This window comes from Nipponia nippon, unplaced genomic scaffold, assembly GCF_047370975.1.
Source record: "Nipponia nippon isolate SJK-2023a ecotype South Korea unplaced genomic scaffold, ASM4737097v1 scaffold_4, whole genome shotgun sequence".
Classification (NCBI taxonomy): domain Eukaryota; kingdom Metazoa; phylum Chordata; class Aves; order Pelecaniformes; family Threskiornithidae; genus Nipponia; species Nipponia nippon.
The window spans coordinates 25,383,082-25,408,862 of NW_028262358.1; the positions used below are offsets into that span (position 1 = coordinate 25,383,082).

The following is a 25,781-nucleotide window of genomic DNA, read 5'->3' on the forward strand; positions in this document are numbered from 1 at the left end:
TCAAGAAGGGTTCTGTATCACCGTGAAGGCATTACATTAGAAATGTGGCCTCTTGAGTTTTGTACCTGAACCTGTTCTATTTTGATATGCATAAATATATTTGGATGGCCTGGCAAAACTCCAACTCTGGTAACTGCCAGTTTCATTTTCAAATGCATTCTTCTTTCGTACCCATTTCTATTTCCTGTGCTTGTCTCGGGCATAAAATTCAGCTGTTGTTCCTCCTAGCAACAGCTTTACTTGGAAATAAATATAACTGTAGCTTGTGTATACACTAATAGGACATGAAGGACCTATGAAGTTCAGTTTACATTTGTAAAAATGCTTTCAGATGCAGGTACGGTTAATATAAATGTCTGTTAAGCCTCTTGCGTGTGGTGGATTACATGAAACAAACAGATTAATATTTTTTTGTATTTGAAACTCTTCTATTTGTATCATCAAGCCTAATACTTCGGTCTTTTAACCTAATAATGTAGGAAGGGAATGTGACAACAGCAAGGCCTTTGCCCAGGTAGTTCTATTGTCTTGGATGTGTTTAAAGATCATTTGACGCCTACCTTGGGCTTCTGGAGTTTGACAAGATTTTTACAGGCTGGAGAAGCACTTTTGTCCCTCATCTATTTCAGAGGGAGAAAATACTGAAATGTGCCCCCCCCCCCCCTTATTGCTTACATTCTTTGTGAATGTTTTAACTGCCTACTAAACTTTAAAAGCTAAAATGTGGAGCTGAGTTCATGTAACCACGAGTGGCGTCACCGTGCGTCACTGTAGGAAGGCTGAGGGTTATTTGGGTGGTTGCTGTGGTGAAGAAAGAACTGTAGCAGGCAGCCTGCTCCTTCCTTTTCCAGTCCCATTACCACCCTTTCCTGATACTTTGCAAAAACAATGTGGTAAATCTGAGTGTCTGATCACTCACTGGGTTTGCTTTGGGGCAGGTTTCTTTGAGTAAAGTATGGAGGATTTAGTTGGACAGGTAGAATTCTGTGTTTGAAGTGTATTGACCAAAGCTCTTACTCTGTGGAAGTGCTAGGCTTTTGTAGCCTAAATAAATTTATTTTTGCTTAGTTTTCTTTTTGTCTGAGGAAAGAGTAATTTGTAACACTTTTTGCAAGTCCTTCATGAGCAAGCCAAGGCGCTTGTAACTTGTCACGATCTGTGGCTACATGTAAAGTGCTTACAGTGTCTATTGCTACCCACAGACTTAGGAGTATTCACATTAGTCATTTAATTGTAAAGTGGAATTTTGAGATTTGTAATATCTTCTTGCATTTGTGGCACACTTGCTGTGTTTGACATGGAGAAGTCCATTTCCACAGTCTCTTTCACAGCTCTGTTGTTCAACCCCTTTATGGGTGCTCTCCAGAGAAACTGCTCTGCAGTGAAGTACTGTTTTTAATTGAAGTACTCTGAAGTCTGTTCTTTTTCTTTTTATGTTCCCCCAGCATTTGTCTGCTGTCATTTTTATGATTTGTTCCCAATGTATAGAAAAACTTTTTGATCCAAGATGTGGAATTTTTTTTTTTTTTATTTGTGGAGGAAGAAGAGAGAGAGAAAGAGAAGCCTCAATTACTGTGGTTGCAGCAGCATATTTCAAAATTGGGAACTGGGTATTTCACTGAAAGGTGCATTGAATATTAGTCTGTGCGCTGGGGATGAAGGGTAGGTATTGATGCCAGTCATTCAGAATGTTTGAATAAATTTGTTTGTATCAAGTCCTACTATTTTATGTCAGTAAAAAGTACTACTGAAACTCCCAGTAAGACTGTCAGCCACAAATCCAAGGTATTTTTTGCAGTTGTCAGCAGGTGTAAGAGGATTATTTGTTTTGTAATAGTAACAGATGCCAGAGAGCTAAACTTTCTTTAAATTAGGAACAGTAAACTTTCTGCTGCTGCTTTGAGGTACATCATCTAGAATAATCTAATGGGAGATGCTGTGTTTTCCTGCTAATTACTTCATTTGTGATAGCCTGAGAGTACCATTAAAGGTATCACTTCTGATTTTATGATGATGGACTTCTGCTTACTAGCAACCTGAAACATGGCCACACACTTAATTCTTAAGAGTCGCTGAACTGGTATAGGATAACCTGGGGTAAATTTAAATATGGTAAGATGCTTTGTTGGCTTGAATCATTTGCTGCGTCATACCAGCAAAAGTACTAGCTTAAGTTCCTGGCTAGAATTATTGTCATACACTTCCCAGCATGCTTTTCAAACTTACTGTGGCCTCTTGTTTTAATAATGGGACTTGCATAAACAGAAGCATAAAACTGAGTATAGGAATTTGCTGTTATGTTAATCTGCATCGTTAGCTGTTTACTGTTTGATGATTAAATTATTTTGATTAAATTTGTGGTAACTGAACATAATTTTCACCCTAGCCTTTATAAAATCCATTATTTGAAAAAAATGAACATAGTTTTTACAATTTACAATTCTTGTTCATGTTGTAACTTCTTTGTCATAAAGACTGTTTGTAGCGTGGGTGAGAAGTTTAATATAAAGTTCTTGCAACGTAACGGTGCAAACATTCAAGGCTTCTATATCCAGTTATTTTTTGATTCTTTGCATGCCTTTCATTACTAAGTTTTCCCCTCCACACTGCAACTTGAAAATGTCCAATGACTTGGTTCTGTTTTGTGATATATGGCAATGCTAACCCACTGGAACTGGAGGATCGTGCAGAGGTGTATGGGCGGAAGAGAGAATAATGCTGTAGCTGTTTGATTAGTAGCCAGTTTTATTGCTTGCGGATATTGATTTTTAGATTATGCTACTTCTGCAGTCTCAAAATACACCGTTTGAATATGTATTTCTGTTCTTTTGATCATTCAGGTGCTCAGTAGCTCTGCTTTTTCTGTCTAGAGTTGACCGAGTTGATAGAGGTTTAGATGGCCAATGTCCTTCAAGTGGAGACATGCTCCTCAGTTCTGAGGTCACTGTAGGGAGATGGTAAATAAATGCACAGAATGGCCTTTTGCCTTTCCCATGTAGGCCATTTAACAGACATAATGTAAAAGTAAAGGGTTTTCCAAATACATTATCACTGCTTCTATGTGGTGATTATTTGTACTGTCTCGTGAGCTGGGCTGAAAAACATGAGCTGTGTAACGAGACAGCATCAACAGCATTTTGTAGTAACTTAGGCAAGACCTGAAGAATATGAAGAGGTAACTGCAAGGTAACTGAACTTGATTTAGATAAGCAGAAGATAATGACCAGAGCTGGGATACAGGGGTGGTCTTACATTCAGAATCTTGATTTGCAGTAATAGTATTGTTGGTTTACTTGACTTGAACCTTCAGCCAGTGATGAAAGTCATGCAGTTTGCTTCCATTAGGAGGAAAAATTGATGAAGATCTGGGCTTTTTGGAATCAATATGACTTATTTAAAGGATATATGCAAAATCATGTTTTTCTGAGCCCAGTTGCATTTGAACACTGGGAAAATGGTTTCCTTGCTCAGTAGTGTAATTATGGTGTTTTTTAACCTAGCACATCTTCTGAAAAGCATAGTCTTAGTTCTTACCTGTAGTCACTCTGGCAGCTTTTCTTGATACGTACCCTTTTGGCTGTAACCCTTGCACCCAGTCCTGGTGGTACAGTTCTAGAGCTAAGCAGTTGAATGCTCAGAAGCTGATCAAGCCTTTTCACCGTGGTATTTAATTAGTCTCGGTATGTAGGGAGAGATGAATGGAAACTCTCACTTGGAGTTTTAGGCAAGTTCCACATCTTGTTTAAAGAAAAAGTAACGTTTGCTCGCTTCCAGTGAGTTTTCTGGTTCCTCTATTTGATAAACCTCAAGGCACTTCAGAGAATTTCTTGGGTACCAGAAAACCCTTGATTAGTTACCTCTCTAGCTATAAGTGCACTAGAATAATGTGTTCTATCAGCTTCCTATGAGAAATGGCTCTCCCTCTTTGTGCAATCCAGTGCCAGTTTTCTGCATTCTGCATGTCTTTTACCTGAAAGAGCCTCTTGTATAGTGCTCTGAAAAGTTTATGGTCCCAAAATATACAGTAACTTAAAACTTGCAGTTAAGAATGGAAATGAGACTTCCAACTCATGTCTTCTCATCGCTAGCTAGTCTCTCCAGTCCCTTATGCGGTAGGTAATAACTAAATTCTGTTGAGTTCTTCTGCTGTCCCTAGAAATGATGTTCCAATGGCCTTGGGATATTTGTTGTAAGATTGCTGAATATGTCATGTTATTTCTGCAGCTGTGTTTTTGGGGAAAAACATCTGAAAAGCTTCTAGATGCTCTGGTTTCCTTGAAATTATATAGGAAGCTTGCAATCTACAAATCTTAAAAGGCGAGGAAATGGCCATCTCATCCTGGGCAGGCTCATTGCTATATGCCACCAGTTACTTGCTCTTTAAAGCCATACTTTCAACTGGCCTGACTTGGAAATCCAGATTAAGTAGGCACAAAATCTTCTGTATGGCTAGAACTGTGGCTTTCTAAATACCTCACTTTTCTTTTTTTTTTTTTTTTTTTAAAGAAAAAAAGAGCCAAACAGCAATTTTTGCAGAACTTTGTTGTAATAGAGCTTGCTCCCTCTTGCATAACAGTGAAAATTTTGTGCAGACTTTATCAGGAGTTCATTTGGGGCAGTTCAACAGTTATCACATAATATACTTAAACTTTTTGTAACAAGCTCCTTCAAGTCTTATGTATCGCTATCTAGAAGTAGTAAGGACTCAAATCTGTCTACTTGGAAAGCACAAGCAAAAATCTAGTGTGGGGTACATCTACCTATTTACCTATTTATGACAATAGATGATTCTTATCTTTATTTCTTTATAGCCATCAGACTCTGCTCATGTATTATTTTCTTCTTGAAACAGAATTACAGATTTCCCCCAATTATTTGTTCGAAGGCTTGCTTCTGTCTTGTGGGTTTATTTTTTTTTCAGTGGGCTCTTTGTCCAGTTTCCCCAGTATTCATAGTATTTTGGACTACGCAGTGCAGGTTCTATTTCTATCTTATGAAGAAGAAAGTTTGATTCCTCACAGAAAGTCCTGTGGTGTTGCAGTGCGCAGCTCTGCGTAAGCGGCCGAACAGCTGAATGGAAACTGTGGTAGTGCTGTGGTCCTGAACGGTGGCTTGTTGATTATTAGTTTGTTTTAGTCAGCTTGCACTAGGCCAGCTGGTTTTCATCAAGATTCTCAGAGTTAACAGCTGAGGCTGCAAAGCAGGCTTCAACCATTCCCCCTGGTTTCAGAGGTAGTCCTCTCTCTGGAGGAAACAGGACTGCTATTTCACAATTTGCTTTGCACAGACCATTACCCTAATGGGATTTTTCACACAGTTGGTTTGGATATACTTTTTTGGTGTTGATTACACAATCTGAAAAGTATCCCTTTACTTAGGGCTGTGAACGTGGGTGTATTCTCTGGGCATTGTCTCCCATGGAAAGATCTGCTTTTGTCCTGTACCTATTAGCTTTTTAAGGCTGTTTGATATGGTAGCTGTACTTTTTGAGCCACCTTAACAGTTGAGGGAAGTGAAGTACCTTATGAACGAGTCTTTGGCATCACAGGGAATTTCACATCTGGAAAGACAAGCAACAGGATCAAATTAGTAATGCATACCATTGCCAGTGACTCAAAAGGAAACTGTAGTAATAGTATTGTATTTTGCGATACTGCCCCTGGGTAGATTCTGCTGCCTAGACGGTTGACTCTGCAAAGACAGCTCAGGTTATTGTTACGATGCAGTACTTCAACTGTGACAGAGGGTGTGCTTTCAGAGTGCTCTCTTGGGGAGAAAATATTTTCCATAATTTGCTTTCCCCAAACAAATCCAAAGCCCACTAAAAATCAAACAGCTGTCACCCTGTCCCTGCCTAAATAGTGATTCTGTAGCGTCTGTGGTACGTGGCTACAAAATTTTTATAACAAGGAAGTTTATCTTTCTCTTTTGTACTTAAGCTTACAGGGAAAAGGAGAAGAGTTGGGGGGGGGGGGTTGCACGTTTTTAACATATTCTAATATTCTATAAAAGAACAAAGCTCTATGCTTGCTGTGCTCTAAAGATCACAACATGCCTAACAAGTTTGTTTGTTTGTTTTAAAAAGAAATTAATAGCAATTTTGAAGATAACTTAGGTGACTCGTGCTGGTTATGCTTTGCACGTTGGGCCAACCGGACTTGCCCAGCAGGTCTTCCAGTGTAGCAGACCGCAGTTCCATAAGGATTCATTCTGGTGCAACTGGTGCTTGCTGCCCCATCATCCCATCTTCTGATAGCTCTGATTGTGCTGGATTGCCCCTTCTTTTTTTTTTTTTTTTCACCAGCACAGATGCTCACATGATGTTGCAGTGGCTCTCTTTTGCTTCTCAAGTATTAGAGCAACTTGCCCAAAATAGGAAAAATAAGAAATATCTTAGATGAAGATAGTAGGGGAAATAATTGAGGCCTTCCCACTTTACATGTTGGGTCTTTTTTGTGTACTTGTTACTACTCTAAGCTTTAACGTTTATGTTTAAGTAGGTGTCAGCAGCTATATCTGCGTGTTAAGTAGTAATTTGAATATCTTGGTGTTTGAGTAACTAAAAGTAGCTCAATTTCTATGTAGCTGCTTTCATGCTTCGGTTTGACGTGCAGACAAAACAGTCTCAATAGAGTAGTTTAATTTGCTGTAATATTTCATAATATAGCTAAAGGTGCAGATAAAGATATAAATGAAGATCTGACTACATCTGTCCTCAGATGAAGATCTCAAGACTTCATAACAGTGAACACAATGGCTTATTCTGGCTGAAATGCATCGTTGCCTCAAGTTTGTGGTGTTGGTTACTGTTCCCACTTTTTTGCCTGAGTGAAATGATACCACGTGAATCATATTCTGCTTTTTCCATATTAAGGTTTGAACTATCCTTCAAATTTATGTCTTTGCTGCAGTTCTGCAGCAGTAAGACAGAAAAACCTTGCCAGTTTGTACTTGCAACATGTGCTTTGTGACTGTAAAGGCTGCTCCTTTTCATGCCGCAGGATGAAATTGTAGGTTTTGTTGTAGTTGAAGGTATCCACTAAGAAAAAATTCTGTTAACACTGCATTTTTTTTCCTGGTGTCAGGCTGTAGATCACAGAAGTTTTTAGGTTGGAAGGGACCTCTGAGGATCATATAGTTGAACACCCTGTTCAAAGCAAGGTCAGTTAGAGCAGGTTGCCCAGGTCCATGTCCAGTCAGGTTTTGAGTAGCTCCAAGGATGGACATTCCACAACCTCACTGTACAACCTGTGCCAGTGTTTGACCACTCTTATAGTAAAAATGTTTGGGTTTTTTTTTTGTTGTTTGTTCTTTTTTTTTTTCTTTTTTTTCCTTGTGTTGAAGTGGGGTATTCTGTATTTCAATTTGTGCCCATTACCTCTCAGCCTGTCGCTGGATACTGCAGGAAAGGCTCTGGCTAAGTTGTTCTTACTCCTCTCCCTGCACCCTCATCAGGTAGTTAGTTACACATGAGTAAGGTTCCGCCTGTGGAGCCTTTTCTTCTCCAGGCTGAAAGATTCTCCGGTCCCTTAATCATCTTAGCGGCTGTTTGTTGGACTCACTCTAGTAAGTACAATCTTATATTGTACTGGAGAGCCCAGAACTGGACCCAGTGCTCCAGATGTGCCCCTCTGCTGAGCAGAGGGGAAGGACCACCTCCCTCCACCTGCTGGCAATGCTTTTCCTATTGCAGTCCAGCGTATTGTTTGCCCTGCCATGAGCGTGCATTTCTGGCTCATGGTCAGCTTGTCCACCAGGACCCCAGGGCCTTTTCTGCAAAGCCGCTCCCCAGGTGTAGGACTCTGCACTTCCCCTTGTTGAACTCCCTGAGGTTCCTGTTGGCTCATTTCTCCAGCCTGTCCACATCCCTCTGAATGGCAGCACGACCATACGGCATGTCAACCGCTCTTCCTGCTTGTGCGTTGTCTGCAGACTTGCTGCAAACTTGCAGAGGGTGCACTCTGACCTATCGTTCAGGCTGCTAATGAGGATGTTAAACAGTACTGGTCCCAGTATCAACGCTGGGGCACACCCCTAGTAACTGGCCTCCAGGGGGCCTTTGTGCTGCTGGAGGTGATGATTTTCTCTCCTACAGCTTTCCTGCTTAAAGCTCAAGTCCCAGTGTTGACATACTGAATTTCAGAGTACCTTATCCTTTTTTTTTGTGCTCTAAATGACTTTTCCCCTTTCCTCCCATTTTGTTTCTCAGTCTTTTCAGATATATGTGGAGGGGAGGCCTGCCTCTAACTCCTTCTGACTTGAACCCAGGAAGGAACCACTTCTCCAGCTCCAGATGGGAATTTTTGTGAAGATACTTGTAATTTTTAAAGGGTGTGGGCGGAAGCCATGCCACTTCCATTGAGTTGTTCCTGTCTGTCAGTGTTCAATGTGTAAGACCCTGTTTGTCAGGTCTGTTTCTGCTTGGTTAGTTGCTCAGCAGTAGTGATGGGGCAGAGGAGTATGGGTAAAGTACTGTAGTAACCTGCTGAGTTAAAGTTATTAAAAATACAGAGCTGTAGCCAACTGTTCTTTGCTTGAAAGGGTGATAAGGGTAACAATAATAGCAAGCTCTGTATTTGTAGCATTTTTTAGTTACCCAGCTGCACTGGTACATTTTTTTGATCAGAGAAAAGAAACACTCTTTCCTCTTCTCACTGCTCTTCTATGGTACTTAAACTTTTACAAAGAGAAACATGCTTGAATTGTTGTAATGGTGGTGTATTCTGAAATTCCCCTGTTTTCAAAGTAACTTTTCTTTTTAATTCTAGAAAAGCCCATCTGTTTTTAATAAAAGTATCTTCTAGATAGAACTTTCTTTGAGCTTAAGATGTATTTTGCATTGTAGTCGTACTTAAAATACTGTAGTTTCAATATATAGTACACTGAATAGGACTTATCAACTTAGGCAAATTTGATTTTGCACTACCTTCTTAAGAGTAAACATCAGTGTTATGGGTGACTCTGCAATAGTTTGACTCTTGCATTTTAAAAAAATGGAAGAGTGTTCTGTGGATGTGGTATATAAAGTAATTTTCTTGAGTGGTGAGAATCCTTTCTCTCTTGTAAAAATTATCCTTGTAGATAAAGAGACTGAAATGTAGGACCCATGGCCTTGTCTGACAAAAGGGGGGGTCTGTTTAGGCAAGCGTTGGACCTCTTTGCCTTGAGGGATTGACTGTAGTGTTTCCATCATTGTCTCTGACCTAGAGGTTGAATGACAGAAAGTGCAAACTGGTAAAAAAAACCTTGTACGTCTTGGTGGTTCTCCTTAAAATGTTCAAATCTGTAGTATCTGTCTAGGGAGCAATAAAACATCTGTGGACCAAAATTTCTTGGGATATTTTTTCATACAAGCGGTCTTCTGGCCCTGTGATTGTCAAAGGAGGTTTCTTGCCACGTTAAATTGTGCAGTCTTAGTAAGCTGCAAATCTTGTCTTTGCTCTGTGTAACAACTTAGCTGAGACCCTCCTATTCAGAGTCTCTTCGATGCTTGTTTTGAAGAAATGTATTTCTTTGCTTCTGTCACTTACGGTGTTACAGCTTTTTGGACATCCCCAGAGTGTTTAGAAGCTTTTAACCAGCAAAAGGCAAAAGTTCATCTTTAGCTTATATACTTGTTTTTGGTTTATGGTCATCTTAAAGACAGTCCTGTAAACTTTGTCTTTATTTGATGTTGGAAATAAAAATTTTTGAACATAGATTGATGGTGTTTCTTTCCACAGTGTAACTAAGAATGACCAAAATGGTACTGAGTATCAGCTTTAAATATGAACTGAAGTGATAGCAGTTAATCTGAAGTATATTTACCGTTGGTTCAGATTATTCTGTCTTTTTAGGACCTTGGTGACAATGTGCTTCTAACTAGGTAGTTTTTTGTGCATACTTTGAAATTTCTTAGGATTGTTTTTAACTTTCAAGCCTGACTATTTGATTTCCAGTATCCCTTAATAACTTGTTGTTCTGATGTTTTATTTCCCAAGTGTGTTAAAAATGTAAAAAAGTATTCTTTCATGGTGAGAAAAGGTTGCGAGACTGCCCCATTGTTTTGCTTCTCCTTCTTCTAGGCTTCAAACTGATTTTTTTTTTTTTTCAGGCCATTATAACATCTGCAGTATGTAAGGTATTAGAGCATTAGGATATTAGTTCATGAATGCATTGATGTTCCTCTGGGTAGTTAATACTTAATGTATTTTATCCGTCACTGGGAAGGAATGTGCTGTACAGCTTGCTTATTCTGCGAGTAGTCTGACTCACGAGCTCGAGGTACTTCAAAAGGATTTCAGCACTCCATCCCATTCTTCAGTCTTGCAGTTGCTTTTCTAATAATAGAAACAGCAAAACAGGCAGTGGAATTGCTTCTCGGCTGCTACAGTTCATTACCAGTATAGTCATGAAAGCTGACATCAGTCGCAGTCTTCACATTTCACAGTCCACATTTGCCTGTGTCGCTATGAACACTGCGTCTCTTGTACCGCTCCTTGGAAGCGGTAACCACCATATACAACTGGGGTTCCAGTTTAGATGATCAGAACTATGAGCTGTGGAACTTTGGTGCCTTTACAATTCAAGCAGCGTTGTGGGAGCGATATAAAATAGCTGTTGGAGACCTCCGGCAAAATATGGAGGGTACGTCCAGTGAAAGATATGTTCTTCTAAGACTTAAGATATATTGGAACTATTCCTTAAATATCTGTAGTGAGCATAGCTTGTGCATCCTGACAGAATTAATGTTAACTTTAAAAGTTTTCTTATCATATAAACTGCTTGCCTAGCGTAATTGGAAAGAGGTGAAGCTCTTGAAATGATATTGCCTGTATTGAAGTCAGTGGAAGTTTGCTTCACTGAAGGTGAGCTAAGGTTTCGCGTTTATTGATTCTCAGTCACATATGGGTAAAAGGAGCCCTTTCTTCAGCCACAAGCATCATCTCTTGTGCCAGTGAATTATAGAACTCAAGCAAACTGTACCCATGAGGTCTTGAACGTGCACTCCAGGAAAATTATGTCAGTCTTCAAAAGTAGTCATTGCTAGGGCCTGTTTCCAAAACGAACTGCGGTGCTTTAGGAAAAACGTGTTTCTTGGGTTGGTTAGAAAGATGAAAGAGCCAGGGCATCTCCTGTAATTGTCTCCTGTTTTTAACACCTCTTACTGTCAGTTAATTGAAGTAAGAGTGTGGGTTGACTTAGGGCATATGAATATTGTGACTGCTAAAGTCCTCTTCTCTGCAAAGCAGATCTGTCTGTAAACTGCAGAAAGAGAGGGTGGAAGCTAACAAGAATGGAATTAAAAGCAAAAAGAAATGTGTGGTGTTTCCTACAATGAAGTGTAGAGGTGTGCAAAATGGTTTGTCACAGAAAAATGAAGATGGTGACTGGGACATCTTAAACCCAGCCTTGGTTTATTAACATGTACTGTAGGAACAGTCTCCCTTTATTTGCAGGCTTGTCTTCCCCAGCTGCTGCTGCTTCTCTGACTTCTCTATGATAAACATTTTCCTTGATGGAAATAAAAGTAAAAAATTTGTCAATGCAGGTCAGCTTATTATCATCATAAAAGTCTGAATCAAGTTAGCTGTAAAAGATGCTTTTTTGGTATCAAAATCTTGTTTGAAACTGTATTTTTGCAACCTTAAGATGTGTATATTGTAATAGCATTGAAATTCACAATACTTTTGTTAGTAAGGGTACATTCCTTAATAGGAAAAGAAAGATAACACTTTAAGTGAAGCTGTGTTTAATGAGATATGATGTTGTATGCAGGTTCTTTCCCTCCTTTTCTGGACTGTACTTTTATTGATCATCTGTATGTCTCGTGTGTACTTAGAGACAATATATGCAGGTTCTTTGGCAGTATGAATTTTGGAAGGAATGGGTGGGATAGGAAGAGCTATTTTTCTCTTTCCAGTAGTATGTGTCTGATTTTATATAGGTGTTTTTAAATACCTTCTAACCCTAAAATACATCCTTAATAAATGCAAAAAACTAACTGTATGCTGATTTTCTTAGTCCATTGTTTGTTTTCCTCCCCCCCCCCCCCCCCCCCCCGTAGGCAACCAATTCGCAGAGACAAATGCCTTTAACCTTTTGTTAAGGGGAAAAAAAACACCTTTAGCACGTCTTTATCCATTTTTTTTTTTTAACATGGTCTAGGCATGCTAAGTAATATTTAACCTGTGGCATCACTTCTGGGATTTCTTAATACCAGCTATCAAAGAATCCCATCTATAAAGAAGAGATAAATGAGTTTAACAACTGTACATAGCTACTCTAGCTGAAACATGCTTTGACGAGCCATTTGTGAATAGCAGTAAAGTGGGGTTGCAACTTGCCAGACACAAATGCTTGAGGAGGAATGTTTAAAACGTAGAAACCTGGTTGTCATGAGTTACAGTCACTATTGAATACCTAATAATAACGTTCCTTCTTTTAGAAAGCAGGGTGGCTTTTGAGGAAGCAAAGGAGGCTGTCCATTAATAATACCATTTATTTGTTACTGAAGGTTTCCAAGTGATTGACAAAAAGTGGTACTGTTCAGTTCTACGTGTTGCCAGCCTACAGCTTCTTGGAACAGGTTTTCTTGAAGTCCTGCCTCGTGGATGCAAGTGATTACAAGTGATCAGAAGAAAAATAAACTAAGGGGCGGGAAGTTCTGGAGTAAAAGTTCTTACCTTCTTCAATTTCTAGAGAAAGTTGTGAATATTGTGCGTAGACTCAAATCTAAATGGCAAATAAAGTGGATATCCAAATCAATTATACATTTACATATGTCATAACTTTCAGGTGATTTATCTAGCTGGTTTATGGGTTTGGGGTTTTGAAGAATGGCGATCAGAACACTTAAAGAATTTCCCTGACCTTGCCTTAGAGCATCACTTTTTCATGCTTTTTATTTATGGGATTAATATGATAGCTTTTAGATTGGGATGCTGCTAGTATGAGAGTTGCCTCTGGTTCCTTCACTGCCCATTTCCTACTGGCTGTTGAAATTTCTGGCAGGGGGCTTTCTTTTTTTTGCTTTCCAATTCAGTGGAGAAATAAGAAGTTAAAACTCAATACATTTTGAAATAATAGAAATAATAACCCCAGATATTCATTAGAACTTAAGTCATTAAGATGCCAATAAAATTTATACTGATTCTTACACACACCCTGTAGTGAAACTATTCACTAAGAAAGAAGAGACGGTCAAAAATTTCAGAACATTTTTTAAGTTTTAAAATGCAGTATGCAAAATGAAGTAGTTCATATTAATTGCTTGGCAATTGCACAGAATACTAGACTGCCATTCTTGCCAGGTATATTCAAAAGTATAAAATAAATCTACTGAATTGTTAGTTAGCCAAGGAGTCATTTGCTCGGCCTAATGACATACTGCAATTAAAGTGCTTGAATATTTATTCATAGCATCACTTACATGCACACAGTTATGTTAAGGACATGATTACAAGGCGGCCAAGTGTTCCGAGAACTCTCAATAGCTACATTTAGATGTGTAATAGTTCAGTAAAAACATGGAAAAAACTCTTTTATTGCTTTTATTTTCCTCTTTAAGCTCTGCAAGGATTAGCTCATAAAAAGCTCAGTTTGCAGCTCGTTATATGAAATACTTCTTGATGTTTTAGAGACTTGTGTACATCTTGGACTTCTTGTTGTAAGAGAAGGATAAATCTTTGTCTTGTGGTGCATGCAGTTGCGAGTAAACTTGTCTTCATGCTTTCCTGGAGAAGATTTTTGCTTGCAACACTAAGTCACAGATGAAGTATCTCGGACAGCTAAGCCAATTCTGTCTGAATCTTGTGGGTAAAAGATGTCATTGCTAATCAGGATTACCAGGTTTTCTTGGTGCTGAGTTTACCATGATTTCAAATTACCATGTTGAACTGATTTCCTGCTCTTTTCTTCCTTTATGTTATTTCACTACATTAAACTGCATTTGCAGCAATCTAACTATTGCAAGGCTATAGACACAGAACCAGTATCCTTATAAAATGTGCCCTGGCAATAGTAGGAAGCTGTGGAGGAATGTTTGCTGGTTTTCAGGCCCCTGAGTGACAAATATTTTTCTTTGAACTGTTTTTTGTCTTGTTATGGTGGAGCAAAGCAGTGTTCCTGGTTCTGCTGCCATGCAGCTAAGGCTTTGATTTGAATGTTTCCAACTGCAGTGGAGGAAATGTAATAGCACAAGTATTTATTTCTTAAAGCAAAAGGTGCTCCTTTTGAAAATTTCAGTGTGGTGCGAAAATCGAAGACAAGCATTTATTCCCCCCGCTGAGCTTAAAGGGACACTGTGAACTTAAACTTCTAGATATTTGAGGGGGGTTTTTCTTCTTTTAAAAACTGTGGTAATGGCAGTGGTTTTTCTGCACACTTTTGTGGTTCGCTGTTCTGTTTCCGATCCAGAAATGCTCTGTGAAGGACTTGCACAAACTTGATTCTTTTCTCCTTGATAATCAGGTCAATCAATTGACCATAAAGCGTTATTAAGCACAAGAGACAGCCTGATTGCCTGAGGAGAAATGACGGAGGGAAAAGAAACCAGAGGATGTCCAGCTGAATCACTGTGATTTAATAACTTACTACCTGTCAGCTGAGCTGCAGAAGTTGAGCTATTAGCCTGGCCAGTTGACAGATAAAATGAATTGAGTAAATCAATTAAAGAATTAAATGAAACTTTTTTTTACGTTGCATTTGGAGTGGGATATCAGAGCCCAACTTTTTACTACTTCTCAGCTGAAACTTGTTAGTGCATCGTAAGCTAGTTGTGTGCTTAATTTACCCTCTATTGTATTTAACAAAAGTAGGTAAAATACTCTAGGAGGTAACAGCAGAAGCTTTTTTCCTGTTTTTCTTTGACTGGGGCCTATCTGAAAGTTTCAAAGTCAGACATTAGTCTTCACCTAGTGTGCTAAAAATGCGCTTTTTTTCCTAGCAAATTAAGCTTCATAAGTTCTCCTCTTTAGTTGATTTCAATTGTGAGCTACTTCTCATGGCTTACCTTTTTTCAGTCATGAACTTTATTTTAATCCTTCAGAAAGTTAGATCTGTGAAACATTTTTGAAGATTAAAAACAGTTTCTTTTTAAACTGCTCTACAGTAGAAATGATTAGTAGTAGAAATTGATATGTTCCAGTGAAGTATCTGTAGTAAAGTAATCAATTTTTTCTCTGAGTGATCTAGCAATAAAGTAATTTTATTTGGAATTAATTAGCTATTTGTGAGAAACCTTATTTTGCAGATGCTTAATGTATTTAGTACTTAGATTTTATTACTTTTGGAAAGCCACAGTTCAGTAAGACTATTGTATATTGGCTGCCTAAAAAAGACACTGAAGTAATAATTTCACAATCGGTACACGGTTGATTCATTTCCCTTTAAAACAGTTATCGTTTCATCTTAGTTTCTTGCCTTGTGGGGTACTGCCATAGGTAGATATGTGAAATACTTGATAAGGAGGGTGCACGGTCAACTATGACTGCCATGTCCAGGCATTTTCTAACTTCATGGAGTTAGAGAGGACATCGGAGGGAATTTGCATGTAATCGAGGAGGAGGGACAAAGGGGATCTTCCAAGTTCGTGTTGAGAAAAATAAGAAAGGATCCGTGCTTAGCTTGCCCGGGGAAAAAAAAGGAGGTTGAACATTATGGAATGAATGGTCCTCCCCACCTTCGTATCTCTAGTCTGATTCTATCTACTTGTGACCAAATACAGTATTTTATTTTTTTTTTATTTTGTGTTCAAGTCTCAGTTCAGTACTAATTTGGGAGCTGTTAGAAAGTACTAGAAGTGGCAATTTTCAAAGGTGGGATGGTAATTGGATTTCTGCAAGGACAGGGAAGCTATGCGTGGATTATTGCTTCTTGTCTTCAGTGTGTAGCCTGTTGCTTTTGCATCAGTTAAATCACTGCTTAAAAGACAGATAGTAGTAAAGTAATTAATTGTCCTGTGATGAGAGTTGTTCACTGCCTGGAGACCTGTTAATAACAGTACTAAAGATTCAGTAGTGGAGGTGAAATATTTCCTTTGATGTCAGAAATGAAAATAAGAGCCAATAAGAACCACTTAAGGTACTGAATGAACACAGAAAAATAATCATATCCTGCATGCATGGGCAATGCATCTTACTTTTCCTTTTGAACTTCATAGAGCTGCCCTGCCTGCCCATTCTTTCCCTTTACCCTGCATTGCAGTAACCATCCCTTTTATTGAAGAGGGCCAGACTCGACTCGCTTGTCTCTTTGCCCCAATAACAGCATTAGAAATATTCTGGGCTTTAATTTACGACAGACTTTTTCTAGTTTTCCATCCTGTGTTCCTTGGGAGGCAGTATTCTTTTTCTCTATTTTGTTACTTTGTGATGATGGAACTGGCGATTTTAACTACTTTTCCTTACCTCAGCATATTTTTGCTAGTCAATATAAATGTTGGATGATCAACAGCTGTAGCTTCCTCCTGACATCATTCTTGCCACTGGAGTTTCTTATCTCTGGTCTACAAAATAATGACTAATAGTTTCTGTCATCTGAGCAGCATTTTCTGAACCCACTTTCTTGCCTATAGCTAACTTGTCTAGATTTGAATTACTGAGTTTGTTTAATGTAGCATTTTAAACCCAATGATCCAACTATGGATTTTTTTTTTTGTTGTGCTTTTACCAGAGTAGTTTAATAATAGTAAGTGTACAAATGAAACGAACTTGCTAAATTTAAAAAAAACAACAAAACATTTTTGACAACATGATTATTTTTTTTTTAAATCTAATGAGGTGAGACAGTTGAATTTGAAAGCTGGGTCAAAAGCTTATGTAATTTTGAGACCCTAAATATAGAATGCTGTAATGACACGAAAAGATCGATCTCTGTGCATATGTTCTGGTAGAGTATTTTTTGTTTTATTCTTATTCTGTGCATGCGATTTAAAACTAAGCTATATACCCTCTGCTTGGAAAAATGGTCTTGCTAATGTTCCTATCTTATGCTATGTGCCAATTTAAATTGACATGTAGCATGTAGGTTTCTTTATTTTAATTGTCTGGGTGTGGGGTCTTTGGGCTTTTTGTTTTGTTGATAGTAAAATTTCCATGTGGTCGTTGTAAAATTTACCTTTTTATTTTTTTTTTTTTTTTAATAGTAGTGGAATGGGGTGATGATGTTAAAGCAGTATCAGAAGATGAAGCCATGGTGCTGGTGAACCATCAAGCAACGGGTGACGTCTGCACTCTGATGATGTGCCTTCAGGATAAAGGCACGGTAGGCTACAACCGGGGAGTGGGATAGCTACTGGGTATTTGATCTGTTACCTTGGGTGTGCTTGCATCTGCATGCGGTACTGATGACTGACTATTGTGTGTTAATCCACCAAATAACCTCCATGCCCAGAATAGGAAGCTTTTTGTTTAGATTTGGTTTAACGTGACAGCCAGTAGCTTGGAGCAGGTTTTAGATCATAAATGTTGCCTCTGAAGGTGGTCAAATATAAGCTGAGTCAGTGTGCATCCAGTCTAGGTTAACATAGAGGGAAGCAGATCTCTTTGCAGGTAATCATGTATTTGACTTTTTCCTCTCACCTCATGCCCTCGTGCAACTCATGCAAGCTTTGCTCAAAGCAACACAGGTCTAGCTTCTTGGTTATAACTTTATTCCAGCATGGAATTTTTCTCAAAGTTAGAAGCAAGTTGTGTATGGGATTTTAGTAGGAGTTCAGAAACTGAAAGCGACTTCGCTATGAGGGCATGTCCAAGCTAAGCTAGCTAGCTAAGGTCAAAATTGCTTGAGCTCTTATTTCACAAACTCTTAAGTATGTCGGTGAGAAGTGCAACTAATGTCAATTGTTTCACACATTGCTGTTCAGAAGATTCACGTCTAGGGAGTATAGTGCTGGAAACTAGAGAATGGGATCTAAAAAGGAAATTAAATTTATGTGCAAATCAGGAGGAAGGGGGTATGTATGATTACGCTACAAAGGGTGGGAGTCATACCTGGCAAGCTGAAAAAAATGCATTAGCTGTGTCTGTCTTAGTGTTGTCTTCTTTCTTGTGACCACACGGTGAAGAAACAAGGAAAAAAACTGCTTTTTGTTGCATCTGCACAACTTGTAACTGGTGCTGTTTTTCTTAGCGTACATTAATATAGATTGTGTATACTCTGTATCTCTACCAGTGGTTTCACATTTTTTTAGAAATTTTCCCAGATCTTACTTATGACAGCAGAGCTGATTCAAACAAACAAACAAACAAAAACCAAACTCAAACAAACCAAACTCAAAAAAGAAAGTATGAAAATGCCACTCAAGATTGAGCAGAGACTAATTTCTTTCTTTCTCCTGTAGCTTAGAGAAGACTGTGTTTTAAAAGTACTTTTAATTACTTTAATTTCTTTTGGAATGGAGGAAGTTAGGTATATATGGTATTCTGTACTGTACCCCAATGAGTAGAATGACAGTGTAAACACTCTTTAATTCCCTTCATCAAAATTATGCATAGGACAATCTTGTGATAAAGGTATGACTGTGAGGGTATAGTCCTGTGGATATGTATTGCATATAACCTTGAGTATTGATGTGCCGGGTGTTTTAGATATCATAGAGCTTCATTGACTCATGTATGTATACTAGTGTGTATATAAATCTAAGCCATATTTATCCTGTTTTGTTTGACTCCATAGCAAAAAAGTTTCAGTCAAGACAGAGTAAGTTTCTGTGAATGTAGGAGATATTAAAAATGGAAGAAGGCATTGAGAAGGCAAATAGTCTTCACCATGGAAACTGTTAGGTTTGCAGGCTTTCAGAAAAGCCTTAAAGTTGCTATTTTTTTCCCTTAAATAATTTCAGTCATTGCTCTTGGAATATATGTGTCCAGAGCCTAGTATGGCTTTAATCTTTTTAGCTAATAAAGAAATCAAATAAGTACGAGCATCAACGCATGCTTAAAATACAGCATGAGTAGTACAAGTGGCTAAAAATAATGAGAATGATCAGGATGGTGTATCCTTCATAGAACTTGCTGAATCAGTTTTTTTTAAAATAGCATGCTTCCTGTTTCTGAACAGAAGAGAATTGTCTTTACTTTGAGTGACTGTGAAACCACTGGAGGAAAAAACAAACCAACCTATCTGTCCAAAATAAATCATTGTACAATAGGCAACTATTTAAATTAGGCAGGTTTCTTCAAATACAGTTTAGACTTAACATGGAGTCCGTCACAACCTTGATATTCATCTGTTAGTAACAAGATAGTAACTTCCAATAACTGTTTTTATTTTGTTTAGGACAGTTAAGCTGCACTAATTACTAAACACTTTACCACACAGACAACAATTTTTAGCTCTCAAAGTATTTTGTGAAGATGAAAGGCTCGCTTCCATTTCACGCAGAAGGGTGTACAAAGAAGTAGAACAGCTTACCAAAGGCGGCCTCTCAGTGGTGATGGGGCAGTGGCAGAACTCGGAAGACCTTCCTCCTGTGGCAGTCCAAAATTTCTTTTGCTTGCTTTTGCCAACCAATACAGACTGAAACGAGATGTAATCTGCAAGCACTTACTCTTTAATGCTTTTTAAAAAATGTTAATTTAAGACGTCAGAAGCGTTCGATTTAAAGTTCCGTGTTTTTCTGTGTAGTGAGGTAGAATCCTGAAGCGTTCGTGCAACTTGACGATGTTTCCTAAGGGCCATGTCAGGAACTGTGATAGTATTTTTTCCTAGTATTTTATAAATTCTTATATACAAATGATCGTGTAGCCTATCTATTTTAAGCAAATTTAATCTCACTAAGCAGTAAGCTAAAATACATGTGTTAAGATGTTTCTTGTCTTTCAGATTCACTTATGTGAATAAGGAAAACATGATCTCTTATTAGGGAAGTGGAACTCAGCTAAAAGTTATAATTTTAATGGAAGGACTGGACTGGTATTGTTTGACTAATACATGTTACCATAAGACAAGCCACACAGAGCAAGATTTCAGCTGAATCAGAAGTGACCTAATTACACTTTTGATACAGTTCAAGAAATCGTTCCAATTTGTGAAAGTAAGTGTTAAAACAAGCTTAGTAAGGTAGTTGATGTCTCATAAACATTAAAGCTTATGTGTTTAACAAAGAGAATTAGGTTAAAATGCTGCTATTACTGCCTTCTGACTGGATTAGGACTGACAAGTGTGGCTATTTTTTCTGATTTAGAGCAGAAAGCAGTGCCAGGAAGGGTGCAGTGAAGAGAAAATAGTAGAGCTTGCAGCTGTTTGAGTGCAAGTTTCAAGACATACATTCCCAGGTTTCATTGTTAAGTTAGAGCTGCTTGAAAGATGAAAGTCAGTCTATTCAGGTTGCTTTGTTATGAAGTCTATGTAGAGTGAAATGAAAGTGGGCCTGTGAATAGGAGGCACCTAGATTTTTTTATAAAATTGGTAAAAGCGTTTTCTACATTCTGAACTTATTTAAGCAGGAAGGATGCAGCAAAAAGGACCTGAAATGGCATAAAAAAATTCTTTCAGTCCATAAACAACTATGAATCTGTGCTCAAAACACTTCTGAATGTCTTTGCTTAAACCTCCTTGAAATGCAAGTGATAAGAGACTCATGTGATAAGCATTGTTTCGTTCCTGCGGATACTAAATGGAAGAACCCCCAGCAATATCTTGCAGTGTCCTCTGTTCTGCCTTGGTAGCAGAACAGAATGAATATCCATTAATCTAGTTTGCCTTTTGATTGCAAACAAGGTAATTGTGTCCTATTCTTTGAACTCCTCCTTTTTGATTTTACATGTTAGTGTGTGTGTATATATTAATTAATTCATACATAAAAATATTTCCTCTCTGTACTTCATAGCACTGCCTAGGCTTAAAGGCAGATGTGTTATCACTGAGCTCTGGAGTTTGCCTCTGTAGCCCGCTTGCAGCAAACTGCCTGTAGGTTTTGCCTTAGGTGTAACTTGTATGTCACACTGATCTTTGGCACAGTCACATCACTCCTTCTCAAAAAGACCAAGGAAGTCCAAGGATGCTAGGCAGAAGTCCTGTGTCACCTAAAACATGGTGAGATGGACTTCAGACTCTGAAGAGCAATGACCAACTTTCAGGACAAACCTACTGTTGTCTAAATAAAAAGACAATTAAAAATAGTATGGGAGGAGAGAAGCACTAGCATTGCTGGGCAAGAGTTCCTCCTCCTGTAGAACATCTAGGGACCAATGCTGACTCCTCAAAAGACACAAACCTTTTCTTTTTAGGGAAGTAGATTGTTGAGCTTGCTTATCTCCTCCAGTAAAATAGATATTGTGTTCGTTCAACTTCTGTTAGGTATAGTAGAACAATAATTGTCAAAATGCCAAAGTAGTAGATGAACACTGACAGTCATATGGGTAACTGCTGCAGGCTAAAGCATCATCAGTGGAATTTTGGTGGTGTTTTTATCAAAGGATATGTTTCCCTACACCAGCCTGTCATCTTTGGGCTGGTGCACGGGCATGAACTTATGATATTGTAGTGCCTTGAAGAGCAAAAACGCCTCTCAGTGATGCTTTTTTTTTTTTTTTTAACTCTTGTCCTTAGGGCACACCTCTTCTTTCTTTTTTTCCCCCCTCCCTAAGGCTTTCTAGTTTACTGAAATAGAAAGAATGCGAGTCTCTGCAGAGAAGAATTTTTGCTTTAAGATCCTCTCTTTTTTTTTTTTTTTTTTTTTTTTTAGTACAGGCCAGGGGATAGCTGTACGGGAAACTATTTCACCAATATCAGTCTCAAGTGGGGAGTTATATCTAGGAACTAATTTTTCTTTTATCACTCAAAAATACAGTGTGTCTTTGTTTCCTTGGATGTGTAGCATCTAGTAAGAAATACCACTGATGGACACAAAAGGATACTAGCATGTCACAGTGAAGAAATGGATGCTTGTTTCCAAAGCAAAACCTTTCGTATCTTTGAGAGCTGTCTGTTTCTCATAGACATGGTTTCCTTTTCCACTTGCAGTGATGCTAGAGGATCCAGAAATCGGTGCTCTTGCATTATCCAAGATCTTCAAATAGAAAGTTTGCTAGTATTAAAAAACCGCAGAAGTTGAGGTGTTCTTAATGTGCTCTTAGGCAAGGATAGCTAGCTTCTAAATGCGACATTCAGATTTCGCTGGGAGATCAGCTCTATGTCTAAGGCAATAAAGTATCTTAAACGTTCTTTGGCAGATACGTTCTTGCAAGTGTGTAAAAACTTCACTTTGCTGAGCATCTGGCCGCAGTTGTTTAAGGATAAGTAAAAGAAACAGTATATGTGACAGTTATCTTTCTCCAAATATATAACCCGGGATTCATTTATAGCTTCTGTGGTCAAAAGGGAGAATAGGTAATCAGAGCACTCCAAGAGATAATTAGATTTCTTTGGAAGAAAGACTTACTGATACATGCAATTCTAGATACAAATTGCAAATTATCGAGCTGCTTTTACAAAACAGAATTCCTGCATGAAATATGATCTGCTTCTTTCTACAAATTCCACACAGGCATGTGAAGATGGGAAAACAGGTGAAAGCCACCATCTTTCACTGTATGAAACTCTTTTGTTAGAAGTATTGTTGTAGGCATGGATGTGGATTCTGAGTATTTCAGTTACTGTGCAAGCCTCTGGTGTTTGGAGAGAAGCGTAGAGTATGCTTTATCAGTAGATGTAATTAATACATGAACGCTACATTGTATTTTCTAGAGGAAATCTTTATTTCTTAGACTGCTTTCTTAATGTCTTTGCCTCAAATTATATATCTTGGACAACTGAAAGACGACAAGCAGAAGGTGCTTGTTTAAGATTCAAAAAATGATCTTCTGACTACCAGAGAAATGTCATGGTTCTCCGTATGCTTTTTTGATAGTGATAAATGGAAGAGCACTATGTTATATGACCTTAAGTTTCACTGAATTTGAATCAGTCTTGGCGTGGCCTTATGACATAGGGAAGAGTAAAGGCAGCTAGCCTTGTGTATGATTGAGAGCATGTAAGAGACACTGGATTTTCCAGTTTCAGAGAGCCATTTCCTACCCTTCTCAAAATCTACATGTAGGAGCTATAGAAGGGAAAGACCTTGTGAGAGAAGCAGCTTTTCCCTTCTGTTATTTACCTTTTCTGGACTAATTCTTCCATTTTAAATCTCAAAGGACTGAACAGGTATAGTATCTGCCTTCACTGTCCTGTAAGAAATGATGGTGAAAGTGAATCAAATAGCTCAACCTCTATTTTTGCCTTCTTACCGTGCTTCTTAGCTGGGACAAGGAGCATGACTTAATGATGTTCTCGGGGATGCATGTGGCTGCTGTACCATGAGAGAAATCGGTAATGGCATGTGGGTTGTACATAGGTCTCAGTGAATGCTGCTGTTCAAAGATAGAACGAGCATGTATGGAGCATGTGCACATCAGAAGCACAAGAACAACATGATCTCATCCCCAAAATCGCCAAGTACAAAAAAAAATAAGGAAGCATGTTTTTGTGGTAGACGTAAAACAGTTGGAGATTTCAAATACGGATCTGTATTGTTTTGTGTACTTTAACAAACGCTGAAAATGGTTTTAGTTTGCAACTGGCTTAAAATTGTGGTGGTATGTCAATAAGAAGCATTACTCTACCTGTGTGAAAAGACGGAGTAGAAGTTATTCTAGCATATGGCTAATAGTGTAGAACTGTATATTATATTACAAAAAGGCAGCTATTTAATCCTGCTCTTGAGGGAGAAGTGTGGCACCTGTGCTGCTTTATACTTTGAGACATAGGGGACTTTATTCCGTATATTTGCTAGTTTTATTGCTATTGCGAGGGTGACAAGACTGTGACCAGTATACACATAATTCTCTGCACTTGATATTTATTAAACTGTTGGGTTTTTTTTTTTTTTAACTTTTCAGGTTGTCCGTCAGATGATGTGGCTGATGGATCATATTTTTAAGTATACGAACTTTGGCATTGTGTCTCTAATCCATGGAGACTTCTTTATAAGACAGGTAAATGGAAATATGTAATAGTGCTTTGACTTATCCTTATATTTGGAATGTTGCATTGTTATGGGACTTACTTGTTACCTCCTGGATGGTTTGCAGGATGAAATAACTATGCTGTGATGTGTGTATTTGGGTAGAGCTTTGTTCTGAAACTGCTTTTTTTTCCAACCTTATTTTACTATTTGCCTAGACCTGAATGTTTATGGAACCCAATTATGATGGGAGCCTTTTATGAGAGGTGTACAAGCAAAGTACACGGGCAGCCCTTTTTGTCTCTCCGCTTCTGGCTGCCCATTGTTGGCGCCTCTGTTCTTTCCTTAGTGACCTTGAAGCTGTGCAGTGAGTCTGGTTAGGTTACTGTTCTGACTGTCAAAGTTTCAGATAAGGAAAGGCAGGACCATCCCTTTTGATGCTGACGTGGTAGTAGACCAGTTTAAGGTGGTGATGGGCCTGCATAAATAGTAATTAATTGATTCTTGAAGGTTAATTATTATTTGAGCATCGGGAAAGAATGTGTATTGAGCCCAGCATCTCAAATGTTAAGGAGTGAAAACCTCAGATTATTTCTTACAATTTTGGGTGGGGTTTTTTTGTTGTTGTTGTTTGGTAGCTGTTGATCAAACTGCACTTTAAGAGTAGAAACTTAGAAGTACAACGATAAGCCTGAACCTGCTGCCAGTTATGTGAACTGCAACATCCAGCATACACATTTCTTTCCTCTCCTGATTTTTATTTGTCTGGACTTAAAATATATAGGCAGCCAGAATTAATGAATTTTCACTTTACAGAGAAGGAGAAGCTGATTTACTCAGAATGAAATAAAGAAATACTTAATCACAGCTATACACAGCTAAAGTGAGATTTCTCACTAAGATGAGAGGCATGGTTAGAAAACCTCAGGCAAAATTAGGTAATAAAATAAAGGTCTCTAGAGATATACAGCTGTGTACTGTGAGAGTACAGAAAGGAACAGGGTTTGACACTTCGTAAAATACAAATCTATTTCGGTAGTTAAAATTCACAAGATACACATTTTTCAGGTACACATGGCTGTCAGCTTGTTAATTGTAATTTCTGAATGTGGTGTTGCAATTCCAGTTACAAAACCAAACCATTACTGAGCTGCAAAAACTAACGTTTTTCCTCATTTTTGTAAAGTGGCTGAGATACGCGGCATCACAAATAAAATGATGTCATCATGAGTCTAAATATAAACCAATTGAAAATAAAATGTTTCTTGGCTGTTAATTAGCTTTTGGGTGTAGCAAAAACACTTAAGGTGAGTGAGTAATGATCCTTTGCCTAACTATAGAAAGGCTTTGGTAATATTTGGATAAGCAAATACTTTGGTTTTTTTCCCCTATAAAATAATGCAATTTGATCATGGTACAATACATCCTATTTGTTAAAAATGCAGCCTCATTTTCATGAGCAGCACCAGCGGCAGTTTTAGGAATGCTTCCGAGGTCTACTGGAAGTTGACTCGTGTTTTCTTCCATTGAAAAGTTTACTGGAAATTGAGACTGTCAGTAACTTGCCATATTGGTGGTGCAAAGTACATGGCGTCCTAAAGAATTTGCCAGCAGTCTGCTGCTACCTGTTTTCTTTCCTCTAAAGGAAAGAAGGCTCAGCCCGTTCCCTGTGATGGTGATCAACTAGCCATGGTCTTCAAGAATTGGCTGTATTGAGGAGCTGCTTCTGTATGACTTACTTTCTCTTCTTTCTGGACAGTATGTTAATTGCGTTTTATCTTCCAGGACTCTTCAATATTCCACTAGTCATGGTTGCTTTTAAACACGCCTCTCTTTCCCATTAGTCCAATAGATT

At 38.3% G+C, this 25,781-nt stretch overlaps 1 protein-coding gene across 2 annotated transcripts in view; it reads left to right on the forward strand.

Moving 5' to 3' along the window:
- Positions 1 to 25,781, forward strand: part of LPGAT1 (lysophosphatidylglycerol acyltransferase 1) — a 66,702-nt gene that overhangs the window by 10,023 nt on the left and 30,898 nt on the right. For both annotated transcript variants that reach the window (XM_009472972.2, XM_087773908.1), the window contains exons 2-3: positions 17,126 to 17,244; positions 23,862 to 23,957. In XM_009472972.2, the coding sequence (XP_009471247.1) occupies positions 17,126 to 17,244; positions 23,862 to 23,957 (215 nt within the window). The remainder of the gene's footprint in view (positions 1 to 17,125; positions 17,245 to 23,861; positions 23,958 to 25,781) is intronic.